The 11,966-nt window shown below is 40.8% G+C and overlaps 1 protein-coding gene across 2 annotated transcripts in view; it reads left to right on the top strand.

Moving 5' to 3' along the window:
- NT5E (5'-nucleotidase ecto) overlaps positions 1-11,966 on the top strand; it is a 70,929-nt gene that overhangs the window by 26,168 nt on the left and 32,795 nt on the right. For both annotated transcript variants that reach the window (XM_018567135.1, XM_018567134.1), the window contains exon 2: positions 10,666-10,888. In XM_018567135.1, coding sequence (XP_018422637.1) covers positions 10,666-10,888 — 223 coding nt within the window. The remainder of the gene's footprint in view (positions 1-10,665; positions 10,889-11,966) is intronic.

The raw sequence follows: 11,966 nt of genomic DNA, 5'->3' as shown, positions 1-11,966 counted from the left end.
TCTACTTTCCTTCTTTGCAATGTATTATTTTCTTGAATGCAACATGTTCTCTGTTAAGGCTGATGCATTTGTATTAGAAACATGTTTATTTCGCATGCTATCTTATGCATTGCTTTCAGTTTTCATATGTAGATAGCTTGAGGTGATATCTTGCGCAGGGGAAGCATATGACAAATCATAAATGTGACTAATTGCATTGTAAATTCCATCAGAATTAAGTAAGGAGTCTTAAAAGGAAGTCCATGAGCATTAGCTGTCAGGAAACTATTTTATGTCAGGAAACATTATAATGGAGAGTTGGAAAAAAAAGGGAGTAGCTGCTTTTGGGTACCAATCATATTTTTATTTTATTTTTTTTCTGGAAAATAAAACATCTAATTGGTCAGCATAGAGAACTTCTTATTTTGTTTTTAAGAAATCCACCCTCCGCCTTCAATCCCCAAGAGTGACCTATTTTTCAGTGCAAGTGTGTGCTCCGTGCCAAAACATATATTTTGTAGTTTTAGAAAGAATAAATGTGGCAATATACAGTAGTTTGTGATTTGCCATTGAAATGGATCTGAACCACAACTGGGTTCACACAAGATGTCTGCTGCTGTTTCTAATTATGCCGTTTTCGGTGCACCGGAGAGAAATCACAAACTCAGGATTAAGGTTTATGACGCATCTACTTTATTCAGGGTGGTCTCTCTCCTTTATACACAGATAACAGGAGAGTGCTCGTCACACATATGCCCACCTCTGTTACCTCTAAATGTCTTGTACTATTGGGCAAACTAGAGGGGCTGTTAGTTAAAGTCTTGTGTCTCTTGCTAATTGGTTAGTCAAAGATATCTTCTGCCCGTAGTGTCCTCCCTCGGCATTCCTTTCATGTGTCCTCGGCGCGCTCCCGAATACAGGATCCATCTTGGTTACGCATAGCAACGCTAAAAGCTGAGTAAGGAAAGTCACAAAGCTAGGAAGCAAATGAAACAAATACAAAACAATTTAAAACATAGAAAAGGACATTTTCTTGATATGATCCATATTCCTTCACAGTCCCCCCTAAAATGGCTATTTCTATGTAGATAAATTTACCTGTCCCTTAACCTATCACCTGGAGCACCCCCTGGAACTCTTTTAACATGCATAGGGGCCGTCCGAGGGGCTAATCCACCTCTGGTCCCGACATGTGGGTATGCACTGTCAGGTGGTCTCTGTCCCTACTCTCACTGACCTAAGGTGTTATAAGATTATATTTGGGGGACAAGGATTGTAACGGGGAATATGGTTTCTCGTCATCACTCAGGTAGGTGTCCTCTTCTACCTGTATCATGGTTGGGGTCAAAGTACTCTCATCCATCGCTTTGGCCATTAACTTCTTGGCATAGGGGATCACACAGCAGTGGGGGGGGGGGGCTTTAATGGTTTCTTGCACCGGGGCCCTGGGGTTTCTAGTTACGCCTCTGGTGACTATCCTTTCTACTTTCCTTCTTTGCAATGTATTATTTTCTTGAATGCAACATGTTCTCTGTTAAGGCTGATGCATTTGTATTAGAAACATGTTTATTTCGCATGCTATCTTATGCATTGCTTTCAGTTTTCATATGTAGATAGCTTGAGGTGATATCTTGCGCAGGGGAAGCATATGACAAATCATAAATGTGACTAATTGCATTGTAAATTCCATCAGAATTAAGTAAGGAGTCTTAAAAGGAAGTCCATGAGCATTAGCTGTCAGGAAACTATTTTATGTCAGGAAACATTATAATGGAGAGTTGGAAAAAAAAGGGAGTAGCTGCTTTTGGGTACCAATCATATTTTTATTTTATTTTTTTTCTGGAAAATAAAACATCTAATTGGTCAGCATAGAGAACTTCTTATTTTGTTTTTAAGAAATCCACCCTCCGCCTTCAATCCCCAAGAGTGACCTATTTTTCAGTGCAAGTGTGTGCTCCGTGCCAAAACATATATTTTGTAGTTTTAGAAAGAATAAATGTGGCAATATACAGTAGTTTGTGATTTGCCATTGAAATGGATCTGAACCACAACTGGGTTCACACAAGATGTCTGCTGCTGTTTCTAATTATGCCGTTTTCGGTGCACCGGAGAGAAATCACAAACTCAGGATTAAGGTTTATGACGCATCTACTTTATTCAGGGCGGTCTCTCTCCTTTATACACAGATAACAGGAGAGTGCTCGTCACACATATGCCCACCTCTGTTACCTCTAAATGTCTTGTACTATTGGGCAAACTAGAGGGGCTGTTAGTTAAAGTCTTGTGTCTCTTGCTAATTGGTTAGTCAAAGATATCTTCTGCCCGTAGTGTCCTCCCTCGGCATTCCTACGCCCACTACAGGGTTCCTCTTACTTGGGGCGTAACAGCGCAGAACTGAACCACTGGCTGACCGGCTAAGCTCGCCTCGGAGGGACCGATACGTCACCCCGGATTTCCGTCCGTAGACGCCCACTACAGGGTTCCTTCTTTCTCGGGGCATACAGCTCACCGAGATGAGGACGACCCCCTGTAGCTAATTAATTTAGCTCGGCTCAGCCTTGGTCCAGAGTCGCAAACACCTCAAGCCAGGATCAGCATCCTGTAGCTAATTCATTTAGCTCGGCTCAGCCTCGGCCCAGAGCCGCAAAACACACAAACAAATAACACACACAGCCAGCAGAAATCTCTTATGCAGGTTCTTAGCAAAACAGCCCTGGGCAAGGAAAAGTTTACCTGCCTTTTGCCGTCCTCGAACAGCCAAGTGGACGTGACAGTGGATCAGACAGAAACAAGTAGTACAGTGGTAAGATATTGAAATATGCCTACCGTACTCTCAGGGTTGCGCAAGACCTATTGGTCTGTCTGGTCCTCCGCTACCATCCGTGTGTCATGGCTGCTCTTGGATCGGAACCCAGGGCCCCACGTTGGGCGCCAGATGAAATGGATCTGAACCACAACTGGGTTCACACAAGATGTCTGCTGCTGTTCCTAATTATGTCGTTTTCGGTGCACCGGAGAGAAATCACAAACTCAGGATTAAGGTTTATGACGCATCTACTTTATTCAGGGCGGTCTCTCTCCTTTATACACAGATAACAGGAGAGTGCTCGTCACACATATGCCCACCTCTGTTACCTCTAAATGTCTTGTACTATTGGGCAAACTAGAGGGGCTGTTAGTTAAAGTCTTGTGTCTCTCGCTAATTGGTTAGTCAAAGATATCTTCTGCCTGTAGCGTCCTCCCTCGGCATTCCTTTCATGTGTCCTCGGCGCGCTCCCGAATACAGGATCCATCTTGGTTACGCATAGCAACGCTAAAAGCTGAGTAAGGAAAGTCACAAAGCTAGGAAGCAAATGAAACAAATTCAAAACAATTTAAAACATAGAAAAGGACATTTTCTTGATATGATCCATATTCCTTCACACCATTTCCTCATATCAGTCCCAGTTTACTTTTAGCTGGTGTTATGGCACAGTAGATTTGTACAGGTTGTCAACCAGCAGTTATTTCATGACATTCCCTAATTCAAAGGCCAACAAAAGAAATAAAACAGACAAATAAAACGGACTCCTTCATCTATGCTGAATAGAGTGGATGGACGAATACCCCCTAACGGCTATTGTATTATGACAGCCGACAATTTGACCAATTCCTGTAAATTCTAACAGTGTATGGTCAGCTCTAGGGTAATTTTGACAACTTACAGGGTTACTCACAAAGCTGCCGAAGGCAGCCGAGTGAATAACCGAGCCGTTCGGCTATTCACTACGGCTCCGTGCGGCTGATTTCAGCTGTACATCGGCTTGCTTTGGCTGCACTTCGTTCAGCTGAACATGCTCTGCATGTTCGGCTGAGCCAAAGTGCAGAAGGACTTCGACTCAGCCGATCCAACATCTGGATCGGCTGAGCCGAAGGGCTCCTGCAACTGAAGCTGGCCAAAGGATCAGCCAAAGCTACGGCTGGATCCTTCGGAAGCTTTGTGAATAACCCTCTTAGTGTAACAAGGGTTTTCAGTTCATTGGGTAACGTCTGTATTTGCAGCTAGCCTGTTTGTTAATTCTTAAAGCCCTATATTCAGGAATAATTTTGTATTCAATAATAAAAGATTACTGAACTGAATATTTCTCTAAATAAGGAATTGTGGCTAAGAATAGTGACATTTTATTAAGTCCCCTCTATGCTGTACTGCATGTTGTTGAGCTCACAACTTCTCATACCACTAGAGATGTAGCTGAATTGCACTCCACACATTCCAAAGCTATTCTTTGCAGACATGAGCAGAGTTATATTTCCCATGATATGCATCTGTAAGAAGAACTCTGATCTGGGTAGAAACCTTCTATAGTTAGCACTTTTTAGTTGTCTGTACATAACTAATGAACGCGCTGGTCACAGTTTTCGAAGTGTGGAATCTGAACTCAAGGTATAAATTTGTATGCCTACTTACATTGTTCCAGCTTGGCCCAGTGTAAGTATGTAAATGTAATACCTGGAAGGATCACGTTAATCCTCTAAAGCTCTGTAGTAGCCAGAGCTACTACAGTGCTTTACCGCGCTCTTCCGGGCCCTGTACTGCCACTGTGCTGAGCAAATTTCCCTCCTCTGTGAAAACACAGGGGGGCACTCACTCGACATAGCGACCTTTCAACGAATGCCAAGTATTTTTATCAATGAATACTAGGCATTCTTTGATTGGATGAGGAGTGGATTGTGATGTCACCCCCGCTCTTCCAATCAGAGAAAGGTGTTTCTCTAAATGGCCACTGTGCGAAGCAAGTGACTCCTGTGTTTTCACAGCAGAGGGGAAGCTGCTCTGCACAGAGGATCACTGTAAAGAAGTGTAGCAGCTTCAGTGTTTTACAAGATCTACGTGGGCTGCTTAGGTATGATATATGCATAATTACATTGGGCCAAACTGGACCAATGCAAGTTAACATAAATATTTATAGTTATATTTATTGTTGGAGTGCTCCTTAAAACTAAACAATCAAAACAATAATTGCATGTGCCTACCCCAATGTAAAGAAAACCATAAATAGGTGTCTCTAATATTTTGAATCCACACTTTTTATTTGTAAGTGTAGTCTTACATCTCAAGGATTCCTATGTGTCTTACCATTAACCCTTTTGCTGCCAAAACCTTTTATTTATTTTTTTGCCCACATGCTATAATACACATTTTTTTTTACTTGGAGAAGGGCACTTAAAGCAGATCTCCATCTTTTAGAACCCCACCACCTGTCCTCCCCGAAGCCCACCTCTTCCCCCAAGAGATACACTACATTTCTTTTTTTTAATAAAGGTGCACTTCTTCTTTAAACAACAATACCCCGGCAACAATTTAGGAAAAGACAATAGAAGAATTTAATCTGCTGCTCTAAGAAACCAATTAGGTTTAAACTTTTAAATAGAACAGAAATAATAGCAATGAGGATGATAGCAGGATGAAATAAATCCAGTAGTTCTTTTTATAGTAGAACAATGCCACATGTGTAATATAACCAATGTTTCGGAACCATGCAGGCTCCCTTCATCAGGGTAAACATAGTCACTATGTTTGCCCTGATGAAGGGACCCTGCGTGGTTCTGTAACATTGCCTATATTACACATGTAACATTGTTCTACAATAAAAAGAACTACTGGATTTATTTCATCCTGTGAGTGCTGGTGATCTTCATTGCTATTATTTCTGTATATGCACTGCGCCATCCGTGGATATCACTACAAGCACCCAGGGCCGGATTTACTTCCTTACACCGGCGCCCGCAACTTCCCCACAAGGTCACCACTGCCGCCCCGAGGCTGGGCCTCGGTGGCCTTGTGGGAAATCCGGGCCTGCAAGCACCACTGCTATTTCAAGCACCGGTCCTGATTGCTGTACGGTGTGCAGGAGACATCTTGGTTTTTTAAATAGAACAAAAATGCTGCTTGGCAACTATGAGCCAAAACCCTCTTATGTTTTCAGTGTTGGTGGCAGTGTTTATAAATAAACCTGTTGATACTAGGAGCCTCTCAGAGGGATATATGCAGACTTGATGAACACATTCCCCTTGTAGGTGACCTTCTGATGGGCAATAAAAACTAAATTTTCAATTTTAGATTGAGTTCTGTTCCCAGATCATTGAAGTGCAACCCTTTCACTGTACACTACACATGTAGAGAAATATTTAACATTTTTTTGGTTAATTTTATTCCAATATACAACAAGGGTTTATAAACTGATATATTTTGTTTCATCTGTTTCTTTAGTTATATACAATCTATATTTTACATATAAACATTTATTACACCATGCATCTGCAGCATTCATTTGCAAAGCCTGTTGGATTTTCTAATAACAAAGCACTGCCTGCATGCTTATTGGCAACCTATGTGTCCAGGTTTTTAACAAGACAGCTGTTATTTGAGCCTCTTGATCTCCTACATGTAGAAATATGTAATACTCTTATGTTTTATTTATTATTTACCTTAATAAAAAAGAAAACAAAAAACAGAATAGCTCCGCCTGTCAGTTTTTAAAGCGGACCCGATTGGACACCCAATGTTATTCTATTGGCAAACATGTGTAAATGGACGGGTCCAGAAAAACAAACGGATCAGAGATCCATTTAACCGGACCTGATCATGCCAGTTCGGGGGTAATCTGTCCGTTTACATCCGATTCCCAATAGACTGACATGGGCTCCTCCATTGCAAGGAGTAGGAAAAAACTGTACAGACACCAGGGGTGTGGAAATTTTCTAAAAACTACTTGTCCAAGGGCTAAAGCGGGGCCGAATCTACTTGTCCCTCATGACAATTTACTTGTCCCAATACAAATTTTTTTTATTAAAATCTAGGGATGCACCATTACCAGTTTTTGGGTATTGAGTACGGGTACCTATATTTTGCTTTCGGTACTCGTTGATACCGAGTATCGGTGCTTTTGTTGGCATGGAGCAGGCTTCCCGGGCAATCAGGAAGCCGGGCAGCGGGTAATGACATGCTACAAGGCTTCCTGGTTGCCAGAGAAGCCAACTCTGTGTTGTTTGGCCGGCCAATCAGCATCGAGCCAGCTTCCTGGTCATTTAGGAAACCGGGAGGCGAGTAATGACCTGATTGGCCACGAAGCCGGCTCGATGCTGATTGGCCGGAAAGCCGACTTCCCAGCCAATCAGCAAGGAGCTGGCTTTCCGGTCAATCAGGAAACTGGGAGGCGGGTCATTAGTTGCTGCCCCACTTCCTGATTGCACGGGAAGCTGGCTCCATGTTCCCCTACAGCACTGGAAGTTCCGTTATTGGGGAAGGTATCAGAGCATTTGGGCGAGTACAAGTACTCGCCCAAATACTCTGTATCAGTGCATCCCTAATCAAAACTGTATTTGACTGTAAACTGCTAAACTGCTAAATAGCGCTTCTAATTGGTCACTCAGAAACTAGTTCTAGACAGTTCAGTTAATTGTTTCTATAAAGAAAAAGCTGGATGCATTCCTAAATGCATGGAATATAACTGGATATCAGCATTTATAAGTAATAATAGAGAGATACCCAATTGCCTTAGGGTATCAGGAAGGAAGTTTTCCCACCTGTTTGCACAAATTATGGTTCTGTTTATGGAGGTTTTCAGTGTATTTAATTATTTATTTTTCTGTAAGTTGAACTTTATAAATTATTTTTTAAACCTGACTATGTAGCTATATAATATTTAAGTTTAGACTATTGCACATTATCAGCAAGACAACATACAGTATAAGATAAAGCAAAAAAGCTGAGTCCATTAAAAAGACTTATCTAGACATGTCACTAGCACCTCATTTATAAAGATAATTACTGTTTAATGAAAGGCAATATGCAATGGCTTGCACTTTCCTGCATGAACTGTGCTCTTGCCACACCTATTATATAAATGGTAGCTAGTAAACACTGATGCATATAAAAGTGGTTATTTGCGAAATTAGGCTGCAGCTAAGGCAGATAATGGCAATATACAGTATTTCAGCTATAACTATGTGTTATCTAAATAAACTTTGCCCCGAGAAAGGCATACGTGATTCACGACCATGTTAAACCTATTCAATAGACATGTGCACCGGCAAAAAATGTATTTCGTTTTGTTTTCATTCGGATTTTCCGTTATTTAGTTTTTCTGAATTCGAGTCCGAAAGTCAATCTGGTTCGGGATTTGGACGAAATTCGTTAGTGGTAGTCAATTTTACAGGTGTCTCCTTTGCCTTGAAGGGTTGCAAAGGAAACACCCGTGTGTGTGCACAGTTCCGGCCGGGTATTAAGCCGTGCTGTGTGTGTTCACTGACACACACAGCACTCAACAATCCACGCCCTGTTTACTGTCTACTCCCTCCTCTTGGTATCTTGACAGGCAGGTGCAGCAGCCTATTACTGCCCTGCCTTTAGTGGCCTCGGGATCTCTTCTCTCAACCCAGAACTTCAGGGACTAATCAGAGATCGTCTGGGAGCCGGCAGCAGTGGAACTGGAGTAAAAGTAAGTGTTTGGGGGTGGGAGGCATGGAAAGGTAGCGGGACGTTTTTTACCTTAATGCAGAGAATGCATTAAGGTGAAAAACGAATAGCCTTTAGTACTACTTTTAAAAGAGGAGTGCTTCTCTACATTGGTGGTCAGTGAAAAGATGCACCTTTATATTGGTAGTCACTGGAGAAATGCCCTTTGACAATGGTGGTTAGGGGTGAAATGCCCCTTATATTGGTGGTCAGTGGGAAAGGCGCTCTTACATTGGTGGTTAGTGGAAGATGCCATCTTACAGTGGGAGGAAGAATGTCCCTTACATTAGTGGTCAGAGCAAAAAAATGCCTTGTTATATTGGTGGCCAGTGTTGTATCCCCTTATATTGGTGTTTGTACACCTTGGTACATTGCGGATCCAGGAGAAGAATGTCCCCTATGGGACACTGATGATCAATGCAAAGAATGCCACTCTAGAGACAGCTAAAAAAAAGATCATTAATGTCAGTGGTTATTCACAAGCTGTGCTTACTGATGTTAGCCCTGGAATTATGCAGGCACTGTCAATAGATAAATATTTTTAAAATGCGGACCGAATTGCACAGGCATATTTTTAAATAGTGTCTAAAACTGGGCACATCCTCCTATCTACATATGCCTGCACTCTAGCAGATTCATGTTGGTTATATAGAGAATCTGCAGTGGGAGGAGAGGACATACGAGAATTGTAGGCTAAAATACTTGTTTGCAATAAAGTGAATGTGTGCATGAGGACAGGATTGACAAGCTTCCTTCAAAGGAAAATCATAAATAAAAAATAAATAAAAAAAACAAGCAGTTAATATTTAAAACAAATTAGGACGGGCAGCTGTAAAATGAAGAATAGAGAATCCAGATGTACAGCCAGCAGTAGGAAAATCGGCTTGATCCATCAAATATTCCCTGTAAATATACAGTATGTGAGCTAAATGCAGTTGCAATACATAAAATATATGATGATTCTGTTCAGCCAACCTTATGATACACAAACCACAGTAGTCAAAAAAGAACAATAAGCTGCTACTAGACAGGTGATGATACTGATTTATGGTGCATTGAGGAGTCTGGTGGCAACGGAGAACATAGGAATGCAGAAGCGTAACCAAGAAGATGAATTACTGATTTTAGTAACTGTCTGCTTATAGAGTCTGTAAACAACTAACAAGATTCGCTGTGGACTATTACAAATCTTATAATATGTAGAACAGTAAACCTTTATAAGTTTGAACTGTGTGCGTAGCTGTCTGTCTGGAGATTCACTTTAAGGTCCGCTAAGACTGTCTATAAAACCCATGTGTATAGGAATGCATTACATGCAATTGTAGATCTGGCCTTCAATGCTGTCAAAGTGTAGAACTTTAATACTGCTACTAATAACACATTTAATATGGACAAAATATATTAAAGCTTTTGGTAGTTGCTGGAGGGTAAAATACCTGATCATTTTATTTTATCTAAAGGAATAAATTGGTGATTTTTTGGCATTGGACATCTGGATCTATTGCAGCCTTTCTCCCAGTTAGATAATAATAATAATAAGTGGAGGGTCTGGAACATGCAAAGGTAGGAGGTAACAATAAAAAAAAAACTACCACGTGGAAAAGAGTGAGGAATTATGCCAAGGAAATCTCACTGTTGGAGTATTCAAGACATATACCAATCCAAGGGCTAACTCAACCCACCAGGATCTAAACATAATTAAAATATCACTTTTGGGTGGGCCGACCATTTAATGGGAATTATAATATATGGAGGTAAAACCAGGGGCGGACCTACCGCCGATGCAGCAGGTGCGGCGGCCCTCGGGCCTGAGCCTAAATGGGGGCCCTGTATCTGATCTAACACAGCCCCAAGGCAGAGATGGGGGGGCCCGTCAGTGTCCGGCCGCCGTATAGTATCGGATCGGTGTCCCGAAAAAAAATCTTGCACCAGGGCCCTTTGTTCCCTGGGTCTGCCACTGGGTAAAACTATTTGTACCATGCTCAGATTGAAAGTCCTTGGTTTATTTAAATCTGTAAATGTTATGCACATTTCAGTTTTATTTATTAAACCTAGACAATGTCTTTAATTTAGGTCAATGTAACCACACACTTCATAAACCTTCAGCCCCAGTAGTAAGAAATTATGTTTATTTCTTTAAATCAATGTTTATTTATTGGTTATAATGAAAATGTCCTTCTTGTTTTCAGGCTCTAGGGAATCATGAATTTGACAATGGCCTCTCTGGACTGGTAAACCCATTCCTTACAAATGTGAAGTTCCCCATTCTAAGTGCCAATATTAAAGCAGATTCACAGATTGCATCTAACATAAGTGGATATTATCAGCCTTATAAAATCTTAAATGTTGGCGGTGAACAGATTGCAATAGTTGGATATACTTCAAAAGAAACTCCAGTTTTATCTGATCCAGGTAACCGTTTGCTCTATTATGTAACATTGTATTACCTCTGCAGCTTCCACTTTACAGATTCCGTTTACTCATTAACCTCTGTTCTTCCTAATTGTAACATTGTACTGCAGAACAGCCAGATCTGGGGGTTGACGGTGCCTCACATACCTTACTGCCTTTTCTGATATATGTAATAAACATCCATAAAATACCTGTAAAGTAAAGTATGTGGGCCTGAACTCAAAAAGTGAATATATGCTATAGGAAACCCATTTCAAACCTGTCTCAATTAGTTCCGCCAACATTGTCTATTTCCCTCGTCTCTCTTCCAGTCATATGAACAGGAATGTTTGGTTAAGATGAACTTTTCTGTTTATGAAAGTTGTTACCTGAATGGGGTTGGACGGTGCATGTATTACTGGTATATGGGTGGTATAGGTGCAAAGGGTAATTGAAATACAGCCTACAGTATCTGAAGGAAACAGATGAGAGACACAGAATGCATCATGCTCAGTGAGAAGGAATTTAAATTGTATGTATTATCAAAACTGTTTTGTTTTTCCATGTTATTTTTATTTTATGTCTGTGTACCATTGGGAAAATTTGCCTTCACTTCCTGTAATAGAGACACAGTAGGAAGTTAAAGGAAATCTCCCAAAGGGGCGGAAATTCCCCTAATTTTCGGGGCCCCTTTGGACAATTTTCCCTCAATTTCTTTCTAAATCACAGTGTTCACAAATACTAAGGCTGAGACAGCATTAAATTAACCATTCCCCACTCTACCCCCAAAAAAGGTTTTGCCTAGAGATACACCTTAACATGAGCATAAGTAATAAGAAATGTTACAGATGCAAAATTAATAATGCACATCTCACAATTAGAAAATTAACAGGAATATGTCATATAAATAAATAAAGACAGAGCAACAAGGCCAAACGCAGCATATTATGTCACAGAGAGGTTACCCAGCACTAACATACAGATTAGAAACATACATGTGCTAAATCAAAAAAACATGGACAAACATTCTCTTTACACTTCAAAATATGAATGAGGATAATTGATTGAAGACCAACCAATCAATGATTTGACCAACCTG

Source organism: Nanorana parkeri, unplaced genomic scaffold (assembly GCF_000935625.1).
Source record: "Nanorana parkeri isolate BGI_ZX_2015 unplaced genomic scaffold, ASM93562v1 scaffold1014, whole genome shotgun sequence".
Classification (NCBI taxonomy): Eukaryota; Metazoa; Chordata; class Amphibia; order Anura; family Dicroglossidae; genus Nanorana; species Nanorana parkeri.
Note: the sequence above shows the minus strand (reverse complement) of the source record. Positions and strands in the feature narration are given on the sequence as shown.